The sequence below is a fragment of the Streptopelia decaocto genome, assembly GCF_964273445.1.
Source record: "Streptopelia decaocto genome assembly, chromosome: 3".
NCBI classification, from domain to species: domain Eukaryota; kingdom Metazoa; phylum Chordata; class Aves; order Columbiformes; family Columbidae; genus Streptopelia; species Streptopelia decaocto.
In genome coordinates this window covers 21,100,553-21,114,052 of record NC_138656.1, presented here as the reverse complement: position 1 = coordinate 21,114,052, position 13,500 = coordinate 21,100,553, and the positions used below count along the sequence as shown (strand labels likewise).

Genomic DNA, 13,500 nt, shown 5'->3' with positions numbered 1-13,500 from the left:
ATCACAGCAATACAAACACCTTCTCTTGTCCACAGTCCCCACTTCCATAGCCACCTACCCAATGCTACCTCTCCTCCCAGCTCTCCAAAATATTACTCCATCCTCTAGTATCTCAAAGCAGCTATGCACAAATGGAAAGAAAAAAAAAACAAACACAAACAACAAAAAACAAAAAACAAACAAACAACAACAACAAAAAAAAACAACAACTTCAGCGTAATCATTTTCTGATCTGTGTGACTTACTCTATTGTAATAAAGTTGTATCTACTTGAAAATATACACATTTACTTCCAGAAGAAGAAGAAAAAACACCAAACTAACCACAACACAAACAAACAACACACAGCACAACTGTAGGAAGAATTTGCATATCATACTCTTAATCAGCTATTCACTGTATTTATTTTCTTTCCTAAGGAAAACAGTCACTTTGTGCACATAAGAATACCCTGTATATCCGCCATGAGGTCTAGATTAGCACACTACAAACATTCTGCTAACTATCTTTGATTTATGCAAGACAACAACCAATTTTTATATCATTTTTGTCTGTTGAGGGATGCTAAGTTCTGTAACATTTTTTTCCTAATTACTGGCATTTTTCAAGACTTTACAAAAAGGTGATGAAGTTGTCTGGGATACTCATTACAACTTTAACTTCTCATGACAGAGATAAATGATAAATGTAACATATGCAAAACACATAGCCAAAACCCAAAGAAAAGCCTTGTACTAATTTTTAATGCAATACTTTTCAAACTGAGGAAAAAGCAACAGAAATGAAAGGTTTGTTTTAAAATTAAAAGGAATTAGAATTTTATTTCAGACAAGTAAGTTAAATAAAATTATCTGTATGCATAAAAAAAGAACTTGAAATCTAAAGACAAAATATGGCCATCTTATACTAGTGACAAAAATAAGCTAAGGGTTAAAACAATAAAAGCAGTGAACTTGCAAAAGAAACTACTTTAAAAGGTGAAAGACAGAATTATTAAAATCAGCACTTAAGATTTCAACATAATCATCCCTACAAAATGGCTAATCAGTTCCATAAAAAGAAACCTTACTGAAGAAAACTTTTTCCCCCCTTTTTTTTAATTTTCAATGCCTTCTCAAAAGTTGCTACGTTCCATGAAATAGATACTTGTCCAGGTGACTTGAGTAATTCCAAGAAAAAAAAAAAACAAGTTTTACACCAACTGTCATGCAAATCAATAAACAGTTAAAAGATTAAACATGGGAATTAATTATTATATTATACTAATAATTCTCAACTCTGTGCTAGACTGATGCACTCATTTTGGTGTGTGTTCAGACATACAGACTCATGTATTTCTATGCTCCTACAAAGAACAACCTGTTTGCTGTGGATGACACGTTTTTCTTTCTGAAGAGTTTGACCTGGAACCATTAGCAATTTTAGAGGGAAACATGTAAGCGCAGGAGAAAGAGGTTCTTTGACAACAAGGGTATGATCTACCTGGCAGAAGAGTTTGACATTTTAAAGAAAAGAGAGAAAACTAAGACAATTTCAATTTAGCAATACATGATGGTCCTTTCAAATTAAAACTTAAGTAGAAAATATAGCAATTTTTGTCCTCATTAAGGAAGTTATAAACATTACAGCACGCTTAACAAAGATGGGGCCTGAGAAACACATTCATTTCATGGCAATTATAGTGGAGCTGAATACTCGTCCTATTTAAAACTTCTCATGCTTGTCATTCCCTGACATCAGCATTAGTGATTCATCCCTGCAAGACACCGTGGTCATTTCAACTTGTCATCTCGGCTGAAAAATCTGTTTCCCTGCTGAGGTAAGTAGTTACAAGGATTCTGCCCAACTACTCGGACACAATTCCTGCATACTGAGATAAAGACAGCAGATAAGAGAGTTTTGTTGGCAAAGTGAGGTCTGGATTCCTCATTCTACGCCCTTAGCTTTCTCTAACACAGAATTAATCAAGCAATTCTGTTCAGATGACTCATTCAGATGCGGACAATTTCTACACACACAGCTTCCCTAACATCTTATTCAAGTCAACTAGAAGCCTCATTCTTACCAACAATTACAGACTGGCTGCGTTATTCTTAGGTGAACTAGTTGGGCAGAGGGATGTTTCCCTCCCTTTAAAAAGCAACTGTGCTGCCCCATCCTGCAACTAGAATTTGACCCCTCTTGTGACAACAGCCACACAACATAAAAGCAGTACTACACGATTATCAGAAAGACACCTGTGTCAGTGGTTCAGGATTTAGGAGTTTTTAATTTATCTTAATACCTGATAGATTACTATAATTTCACTGCCATGCCCTACTGCCTGTGGCTAGCTATAGGACAAAAAAGATGCTCCCAGCTGCAGCAGCACAGAAAGATGTATGTATACTCTAGTGAGAAAAAAACCTACAGAATACAATAATAGGAATAATTACAACAATAGATAACATCCAAGCTATATTTAGAAACAATTACAGGAGCAAGGGACAAACAAACAGCGACATTTAAAACACTGGTCAAGATCCTTCTTGCCCAGGTGATAACTACGTAAGAGAAAAAGCAACACACAAACAAGTGGAAAACTCTTTTAGAGTAAGCAAGATAGCAATGAAAACTCATATATATAGATATATATAGATATATATATATAGATATACAGATATGAACTTACAGGTTCTTGTAATTCTGCTTCATCCCAGGCTCCCCAGCCACCATCTTCCCAGCTTGTTGATTTGCCTAGTAAAAAAAGATTTGTCATATGGATACAGCATAGGCAAGGAAAAACACAATCAAAAAGGATTTTTGGTGGTCGTTTTCCTTTCCCCACCAATGCATTATAACTTCATTTATGGCAGATACTAACGGGGTTCTACAGAAAGAACCATGAAGTGGTTGAAATATGTGTCTTACTTCTCTGTACTTTCATTTTTGACACTATGGAAAAGTCATAGTAGAAGATGTTACCTAAGTACAAATTGGAAACAGGTGTAACACCACCTATGTCTAATTCTGACAGCCTGCATCTAGAACTCAGGCCAAGTAACATCTTACAGTGCCTGGTACAATACATAGGTGACCCTTCAACGGGGCTTCTCCACAGTTTACTAGAACAAATTATTCAATCAAATTTGTCTTTTTTAGTTTCTCCACAGCCATTTCAAGAGAGCCAAGACATGTTTCTAGTTTTATACAGCAAGTTGAAGCAAAGAGTGAGGGCATAGGGGTAAAACCCTATGTGTCCATTTGACAAAAACCTTCTTTGATGGGTACAGAGACCTAAGACCTTACTGCAAAATGCAAGCTTTAGCTTATCTGATTATTAGAACCCCAAAGACTACAAACCCCCCATTTTGTACACATTAGGCAGCTACAGATGGAAAGGAGACAGCAGTCTCTCTCCAATCCTGCAGGACTCCAAGTATATGACTCCTAGATGTTTTACTAACTGGCATAAGATGACCTGTAAGACACCATGAGAACCTCATATGCACAATTTCATGAGAAACAGTATTTCTATAGATGAGTAAAATATCTTCCTTTCCATAATGGTGGATTTTGTTTTGGTTTAAGTCAATTGCAGAATCAGACAGTAGTAACGCCAGTTCATTTTAACAGGAATGACAGCACATGGAAGTTCATCTGTGACAAAACACCTAAGCCCAGGATCACCACCACTCTCAAAGCAGAAGCTGAAGCTGTGGCCTCTGGGGGGAAAATGAGCACAAGGACCTTGGGCTGCTCAGGGTTCAGCAAGACACCACAGAGGAAAATTAACAAGACATTGATCAGATTCAATTCTGTCATACAGAAACCTCAGAGAAACCATGAGCTTACAAAATACCTCCAACACCTGAGAAAACAGAGATTCACAGAGACTGGCCTACTTCTCAGTTGTCTTATAAGAGTTAATGTAAAAAATTTACATTAAAAGCACCTGAAATCCTTTCATCTAAAAATATGGAATTTGATGTAAATTTAAAAGCCTATGCAAAGGGCAATTATGCACAGGCATTTCATGGTAGAAGATGTACAATTCTCAAACACCACCATCATTGGGAACTTCAACAAGTTAATTAGATATCACTGTAGTTCAGTAGAAAAGCAAACACTGAATTCCACCTAGAAGCATAAGCATGAAATCTGAAGTAGTAACATCAATTAGATTTCAAGGGTTTTCCAAGGATTTCTTTCAAGTTTTTCATTAACTGGTGCCGTGGCTACTTTGACCGTAAAAAATAGTTTAATGCCATGTCTCAAATTAGTTTAAATTTAGTTTTAAGCAAGCATGATTTTGCTATTTTGGATGGTCAAACAGTACAAACAAGAAGGTTTCTATCAACAACACTTAATTTGGTCTAAAAACTCTAGTTCCTTTACCACCAAAGGCAGAATCCAATACAACAAAACAGAAATCTGTATTCTCTCTAAGCAGATTTTTAAACTTGTGTAATGGCTAACGAAGACAAAAAACTTAAAAAAAAAAATTAGCCTAAGAAACTTTCTACCAATGTTGTTCAGAAGGTATTTCACAAGACTGTAGAAAAGGCCCACTCCTTGAATAACTTGTTAAAATTGAAAGGTCTGTACCGTCTCCAAAATGAACAAGTCAGCCAGTTTTACTTCACTTCATCATCATCAATACAGATCTGATTGCAACAGCTCCCAAGGGTCATGATCTCATCTTGTATTTGAGGTTGAGAATGTTTCCAGTGTACAAATATATAAAGGAGAATTATGGCAAATACTCTTGAATACAATCCGCAAGAAGAAAACATTAACTAACTTAAATGTTTAGTTTAAGATAGCTAACAAAACTCTACCTCTGATTGTGTCTTATTATCTCAAAAGGCAACAAAATCTCCATCCTATAAAATTCATGGAGGAAAGAAATCTGTCAGTGTGCCACAGAGGAACATAATCATATCCAAAACCAAAGTCAGGGCCAATGCCCCCCCTAGAGCACAGAGCAGACCAATCTTTCGAGGAAACCCCAGCTACTTAAATGGAACACCCAAAATAAAACTTCAGCTGTGAGGATCCTTGCTGCCTCTTCACAAACAGCTACATTTTCATGGCTGTCATCATCTTCCTTGGATGGAGCTAGATTAATCAGAAAACAATGGAAAAATGAGGTAACAGTGAGTCACCATTCCACTGATTAAGCTGGGGAGATCCTTCAGAACTGTGACATGCTCTGCAAAGCCAGCATCCTCTCCAGCTTATAAGGGTTTACAAATTTGCTCCTTCATATCCATCCTCCACATTGTACAGAATGCCCTGTATAAACTAATAATACATATTTCTCAAGCCCCTGCATCATTCTTTCCTTTCTTCCACATATTAATTCTTCATTATTTTTTTTTTAAGTATTTCCTGATCCATATTATTCAGACACTTCACCTATGCAATGACTAGTGAAGACAGGTATTAAACAATAGGCAACTAATCTCTGAAATTATGGACAAGAAGTAACAGAGGAATACTCCACCTATCATTCTTTAACTCAAGCACACTGTTATTCACAGGTCCCAATAAAATACAAATTATCTTACAGAAGCTGTCAGCTTGCAGAGACTTTCCCATGCACCAGCACCTGATAAGATTGGTCAAGGATCCAAGTTCTGTTTACAATGAAGATTTTGAAGAAACACTCCACCATTTCCTTTAGTAACATTACACATCAAAACTAGCCACTGTGAAATGAAAGACATAATCTAGGTAACCAATACCTAAACAAGCCCTAAAGAGTTCTTGACTTGTAACATATTGATTTTTCCCAACAGGGGACTGGAAAAAAATAAGCTTTCCTGTGCAAATGTCCATCTCTGAGCAGTAGTGGATGTCTGGGAAACAGTTCTCCCTATTTTGATAAAGCAGTGGCAATATACCAGATTTCACTTTACTGCAGACATTACAAAAATAAAAACTACTGGGTCTGCAAGAACCAATTCATTCTTTAATTTGAAGCACACAGCAGTAAAACTTCATCAGTAGCACAGCTGAAACATCAGAGCTGCTTTAAACGCTGCCCATTTGCAGCATTGATGTTGATGTGTAAGAGAACTCATTTCAAGCATATTTATCATAAACTCAATACCCTAAAGAACAATTTCTACCAATAAGCACGTTTTGTTTAAAAGACAAGAACAAAAGAGAGAGAAACTTTAGCAACAGCTCTATACCAATAAGGTCTAATTGGCATTTAACAGGTCAAATTCTGTATGAAAGGTGTTTTCACTCAGTTTAAGACTTCCTCCCCAATTCACAGAACATATTTTTGGGCACAGAAAACTGCCAGTGTCCTCACTTCCCATGTGATGACCAGGGCTGGGCAACAGAAGCCTTTCCGTCTTGCCCTCACCTCCAGGTTCCAGCTCTGCAGCAGGTACCAGAGGACATGGTTGGAGTGGTGGGCTTGCCCAGAAGAGCCTATGTTTGCCCAAGTAGTAAAGCATGTGTTGAAAACTGGACCTCCAAAGCCAAAAAAGGTCAAACCACCCCTATCTACATCAATATATATAGTTTTGAAGTGCACAAGTTTATGTCCACAGATTTTTTTTTAATATATATATGAAAAGTTTTGACTCATGCACAAGCCTATTATAGCCTTTACCTATTAAACTGTCTTTATCTCAAACCCCAAGTTTTCTCACTTTTACAACTGTCTTCCCAGTCCCACCGTAGGATAAGCAACTGAGTGGCTAAGTGGGCTTAGCTGCCTACCAGGGTTGAAGTACGACACTTAACTGCATGCGTGTAGTTTGTTGGGTTTGGGATCTTCCAGCTTGTTTTCCACCCATGCTTTAAGAATTTTTAAAATGAATAAGCAATCATTTCTTGCACTATTATTTAAGTTCAACAGTTTCAGATTTTTTTTTCTATGTATATTCACTGTGATTCTGGTACCATTGGATTGTATGATTAGCGAAGAACTAGAAGCAGTTTCTTTTCTATTCAGACCAAGGAATTTTAGAAATATTTTAGAATCTCTTGCTATTCAGTAATCATAGGCCATTTATTTCCAAAGCTCCTCCAACATGGGGACTGACAAAAATGTTGTTTTGCCAGCATTACTAGGAAACCCCTTTTGAGAGTAGTACTACAGTTGTTTGCTCTTTATCACTTCAGACATCCATAAGTGAGAGAAAAAAAAAAATTACACTCAAACTAAGCTCACTAATCTGAAGAACCACTTGAGCAATTTATCTTCCTTTAGATGGTCAAAATTGCTTTCAACTACATAGATTCATTAAAGTAATGCTGCAAGTTTCCATGGCCTACAGTAGTAAACTTTACTCCAAAAATAAAGTTTGAGATACCATGGGGAGGGGGGCAGGGAAAAAAAGTTTTGTGATGCTATATAGCACAAGTAACAAACCAAACAGATTACATACAAAACATAATATTTAAGCTTTCTTTCAGATAAAAGCAACCGCTCGCTTAAGTTACAGCAAGAAGAATGAAGTCTATCCAGTAAAGAGGGTGCTAAAACAGAAGAAGAATCAGGTGCAAAAATAAGCCGGACAAAGTACTCTGACACTGTTCTGTCATGTGTGTTGAGAGCATGTCATTTAGTCTTGCCCATATCTCAGGATGTATTAATAATTACAGATGTAACACAATGGAGGCAGAGTGTGTATTTTTATGATATATTACATGGAAACCGAAAGAACATTAGATTTATATAAAGCAATCTGGAGAGGGAGGATCTGATTAAAGAGGCAATACAAAAGAGCTTGTCAAAAGACTCTTCAATAGAAATATAGGAAATTCAATAAGAGAGATACAGAAACAGTTAAGAAGAACCCCCATGCTAAATGCTATCTACAATTTGATTTTGTAATTTACTTTTTTCTTTGTAACCTTGTTTGTGACTCTGAAATAAAAAGCCTGGCCTTCTGTATTACTGAATCAAATTAGTTGGTCCACATAAAGCAAAGTGTGTGGGCACAACTCCAAAGATGTTGTTTAGTGGAACTGGGCTGAAGAGCGCTTTTCAAGGTGCTGTCGGTGTAAGAGGGCTGGATTTTGGAGAAGTGTTTCTCTGCCAGGCTTAAGCCATCATTCCCACTATCAAAAGAAGCAGTAAAGTGACACCTCATAGCTCCGAGCAACCTCCCAAGTCAGAGGGTTGTTTTTTTTCCTTCCCCCTGAATAAGCAGCAGCATCTCGAAGCTGTGTGCTCTGCAATGCACTGCTCTGAAGCGACCAGCTGGCTATCACAGATGCAGGTATCGTTGCTTGGGAACTCCCAATAACAAGTTTGGCTTTGGGTTTTTTTCTTATTAATTTCATTTAAGTAACGGGAGATAAACACATTTGGGAACTAAAAATATCTGCACACCAGAAAAGTACTATTTTTTTATTTCATATTAATACCCCCAAAGTTTAGCTACCAGTAGTCCTACCTATGTCAGTGAACTGCTGTCACTGAGCCCATCAAATGTTTTAAAACAACACACAATTCAAGATCACAGTCCACAGGAAGAGACATATCACTTTAAATCAACTGTAGTTAATCAAATTATAAAGATTCTAAAAACATATCACTTTAAATCAACTGAAGTTAATCAAATTATAAAGATTCTGAAAAATGTTATGTGTTTTTATTGATCAGTTTTCTTCCATTTTCAGTTAAATATCCATTAATGTCTTAATGCTAAAATATTGTTGTGCTTATGAAGCTTTATCACATTTTGCAAACAAGATGGATTTTTTCATTCATGTGTATGCTTTATTATAGACAGTTGTATAATGGAGTTAGCTGTTAAAGTTGTTTTCTGACCTAGCCAACATGCATCCCAAAACACCTTCAACACAGCAAGCTGTCAAATTAAATGTAATGCAAATACTTTCTTTTCCCAGTATTTACATATTTGAAAAAGCAGCTTTCAAAGCCATTCAAATACAACTAGGCTTAGGTTTAACACAAGATTTGTGTAAGACTATTAAATTCATGTGCTTTATTACTCCTGTTCATTAAAATATGAAAAAGCATTCAAACCCTTTTTATTTCTCCTAGAGAATAAAAGACTGGGAACTCCATATGAAGCATCTTTAACCAGTTTACTCCATAATACTGTTTTTATTTGTCACCTGAGGCAAGATCTACCCCAACACCTTTTATTCTAGTATGTAGAGTAAAAAAGCAGCTACATTTTACTTCACGATCAATGGTCACCTCAAACAGTCTAAGAACATTTACATTATTTCAGCATTGCATTATTTGCAATCTTAACGTATGATTGCATAACACAAGCAAGGAGAACATCTCAAACCCTTTCTTCCAGTGTTTCCTGACCTGAAGAACTGGCTTGTTGGGCTACAGAAAATGATTGAGTGATGTGGTAGTTGATAATATGCTTTCCAACACCTTTTTCTACAACTGAATGTTTTCAACTGTTTAAATGTTCAACGGAAGGAAAAAACAAATTATCAAGTTCACTTAGAACAAAAATGCAGATTTTTTTGAAGTCAGTTACCTACATCTGTATTTTTAATCTATATAGTACTTTGATAAGCCTTTTCAAATAAAATTTGAAATTGAAAACCTGTTTCCTTACTATAATTAAATGAAGTACGCTGCTATGTCAAACATGACTAGGTTAGAAGGTACAGCGTTTTTACTCATATGAACTTTTATTAAGATCATAGTATCACATAGTGATTTAGAAATGCACACTTCTTGCATTTTCAGAAGGAAGCAAATTCTTTTCATTTAAAATGCATCTAGAAAAATGCTTTTACATTAACCACCATAGATTTTAGTGTAGCAAATATACTAACACAAAATATTTTAGCTTTGTTAGAATGAAAAAGTGGCCAAAGCTAAAACAGCAGAAAAAACTTCTTTGATCTATAGCAAAAAAAAAAAAAGACCTACAGCTTCTAACAAAAAGCCTTTAATCCCACACACTGAAGATTCTGGAGGCACCTTTTCTAAAGCATTTGTGAGGCAAAATGTGACATGAGCTTTTGAAAATTCTACTAAGCACCTAAAACACTGTTATAACTCATTAAAAAAAAAGTAATCAATTTCTTAATTTAAATACTCTTTGTTAAGTAAAAATATTTAACAAACATTAATTTTACTAAGATAGTCAGCACTTTCCATTTAACTATAAAGTTTAAATACTAGTGAAAAAGTTTCCCTACAAATGCAGCATAACTTAAAAAGGAATGCACAAACCAGAAAAAGTAAATAAAAGGTGCTAGTTCTCCAGTTTAAAATAAAAAATACTTATAACTTTGACATGTGTTTATTGAGCCATGTTTATTCATATATAAGCAATGATATAAATATTAAGTTTAGTACAAAAACTGTATGTGATAGGAAATGAATACATTTTCCTTGCTGAATTTATCAGGAAAAACTACTGGTTCAAAACAGTACATTCTGCCAATGGAACAGTTTTTACTAAAGCATTCCCTGATAAAAAAAAACATTTATTTATATTTTGCTTAGTTAAAAATATTTGCCTTGGCAATATGCACTTAAAAAAAAAACCAAAAAAAAAACAACAAAATAAACTTGTCTGGACAGAATTTTTTTCCTTCCTTGGTGCATAAGTTCTCGCACTTCCTCACTCAGACTTTATTTACAGCAAAATGTTCTTCCATGTGAATAATGTAAAAGTCAAGGTACACAACAATTAACAAAGAGAAAAGGGAGTAACGTTGTACTGCCATGTAACAGGTCAGCTGCTTACCAAGATAAATGAGTGGATTAGTATATAGGCAAAAAAAAAAAAAAAGGAAGAGAGAATGAAAAACTGAATAAAGTCTTTCCAACCAGAGCAATAACTGTGGGTGCAAGACCAGGAGACCAGCAGCAACTGCAGGATCTCTACCATTTCATCACAACCTGAGTTTCAAAACAATGCAGCAGCTTGGCTGTTTAGCTGGCCAGGACACAAGGCAGCAGCAACACGGACTTGGAGGAACAAGCCTAAGGGGAAAAGAATCTCCAGTGCCAAGCAGCCAAACCCATTTTTTTCTAATTTAGGATACCTCCACAATTTACTTACTTCTCACTTAAGATAACTGCAAGTTTTAACAGTGTTTCTCCTCATCAAAGATGAACACACTAAGGATTTCTGCTTCAAAATTACTAATTTATAATCTCATGTAAAAGTCACTTTCGGAACTCTCACTTACATTTATGCTCATTTACCCTGAACCATGAAAACAGCTGCTGTATCAAAAAATTAAAGGCATAAATCCAAAAGATTTAAAGAGTCTAAATGAGTAACATCCTGACACTTTGCCTCAATGACTGAATAAGCAAATATAAAAATAGTCCAGAATAGAGCCGACTCATTAAAATGGAAGAACAGCACATTTCAGAACGTGTATCTTCTTTGCTTTATCATTTTTGTGGTTTTACAACATACTAAATGTTTTCTCTCTTTACAGTTGCTATATCCACTCCATCAAAATTATCCAAGAGTTACTTTTCACAAACTTCTCTCACACGTACCACCAAATATGAGAGAAATATTCAATTTTTTTCCAGCACATACTTTTAGAAACACAAACACATTACAATCTTTTGCTTTTATCTTCACTATGCAAGAGGCACTAACAAGACCCTAACCATTTCAGAATCCCTCCTTTAGATATGGATGATACCAAAAGAACAGTCTTGTGAAATCTGTGTGCATTTTTTAGAGCATTATTAGAGTCAAACGAGCAGCACAGGTAGCAGTACATAACTGTTTTCTACCAAAAGTTATGGACAAAGATGACTGGCTATATAAAATTCTTCCAGAATTCCTTTCTTCCAAGTGTGTTTCAACAATAAATTAAATTCAATCTTGAACACAAAAAGAAAGCAATAATAAAATAAAACAACATGCATACAGAAGTTTAAGTAGCAAACTTAACTAGCTGAACATATAGTGTACTTTTAAAACTTTTTCACAATTGTTGTGTCATCTTTTCACCAGGATCCGTAGTGATAGGACAAGGGACAACAGTTTAAACTGAAAGAAGGTAGAATTAGGTTGGATATAAGGAAGAAATTTTTTTACAAATAAAAGTGGTGCGATACTGGAACAAGTTGCCCAGAGAAGCTGCAAGTGTTCAAGGCCAGGCTGGATGGGGCTCTGAGCAACCTGATCTAGTTGAAGATGTCCCTGCTCATTGCAGGGGTTGGACTAGACAGACTTTAAAGGTCCCTTCCAACCTAAATCATACTATGATCTGCCCACTTTTTAAATTCCCTTATAGACTTCTAAAGCTTTTTAAATAAGCATGTTGCTGCTTGCTTTCATCACTCTGTTTACAGTGGAGGAGACTTTACATGCATTTTCATTAACCTCTTCAAACGCCTTCCCTACACACTGTTGCCAGAAAGCCAAAACATCAACCAACTGTAGTCAACACAGTACAGCACTAACAACATACAGCCCAGTGTTTTGCTTCCCTGTGCTCTCTATCCTGGGCACGGATCTGTTGGTTCCTCTTATCTGTTGAGAATATCGCTTCTGTTCCAGACAGCTCAGTTTGCTCTGTGCGTTGCCTCACACAATGGAAACCTGGACCACAGCTTTGGACTGTAGCTGCTCTAAGATTTATTGTATTTTAATTTAAGCTGCCAAACTAAATCTTTAGTGTAGTTTAAGTGCATTCTGCATTATTGGACAATCCTGCACGCACAGCACTTGTTAACTGTACTAGAACATCTTCAGACAACTGCACACTCTCTTAATGAAAAAATTACAAACTTTTATCTCCAAGTCTGTGCCACGGAGGGTCTGTGAGCAAAGAGCTTCCATGCACGGTACAGGATAAGGACCGACAGGTGAAAACAGACGAACACCTGAGACTTCCAGACAGCAGGAAAACCAGAACTCGTCGATGAAGTGGCGGCACTTCAGCAGGACACCCCCTCACAGCCCGTTACCACAGTAAGGACGCCGAGCGCTCCGCTGCCCGCGGTCACCCCCGCACGCCCCCGGCTCCCCCTGCAGCGGACAGGGCGGGTGAGGAAAGCGGGGCCGAGCTGCCCACAGCCGGCACCGCCACCGGGCTGCGACCCGGGGCAGGGAGAAGCCGCCGTCGCCGGCTGGGTCGAGACTCCCGCCGCACAGAGCCCTGAAAGGGCCGCGGGGAACGGGGCCACCATCGCCACCCCCACACACGCTCCCCCGGGCCGCAGCGAGCCCCCAGCTCCCCCGCGCCGCGGGGCGGACTCACCGCTCTCCCTGCCGGCCGCGGCGCTGCCCTGGCGGCGGTGCGGGCACAGGAAGTCGCGGGCCGCCTCCAGGTCCTGGAAGTGGCCGAAGGGAACCAGGGCGCACGACATGGTGCCGGTACCGCCACCGCCCAACCCGGAAACGCTCGCCGGACTTCCCTCACGCCCGGCGCCGCGACACCCTGCGCAGGGCGCATGCGCAGCCGCATGCGTGAGCGCCACAGCACTTGGAGGGGGGCGCGGGCGGCGGTCGCGGCGCAGTCCGGGAGGTGACGGCGGGGCTGGGAGCCCGCTTCTCCTTC

The 13,500-nt window shown here is 37.9% G+C and overlaps 1 protein-coding gene across 2 annotated transcripts in view; it reads right to left on the bottom strand.

The window, feature by feature from the left end:
• Positions 1 to 13,344, bottom strand: part of RAB3GAP2 (RAB3 GTPase activating non-catalytic protein subunit 2) — a 48,708-nt gene extending 35,364 nt beyond the window's left edge. For both annotated transcript variants that reach the window (XM_082050079.1, XM_082050080.1), the window contains exons 1-2: positions 13,201 to 13,344; positions 2,672 to 2,736 (exon numbers count right to left, since the gene is read on the bottom strand). In XM_082050079.1, coding sequence (XP_081906205.1) covers positions 2,672 to 2,736; positions 13,201 to 13,309 — 174 coding nt within the window. In that variant the 5' untranslated portion in view covers positions 13,310 to 13,344. The remainder of the gene's footprint in view (positions 1 to 2,671; positions 2,737 to 13,200) is intronic.
• Between the last annotated feature and the right edge of the window lie 156 nt (positions 13,345 to 13,500).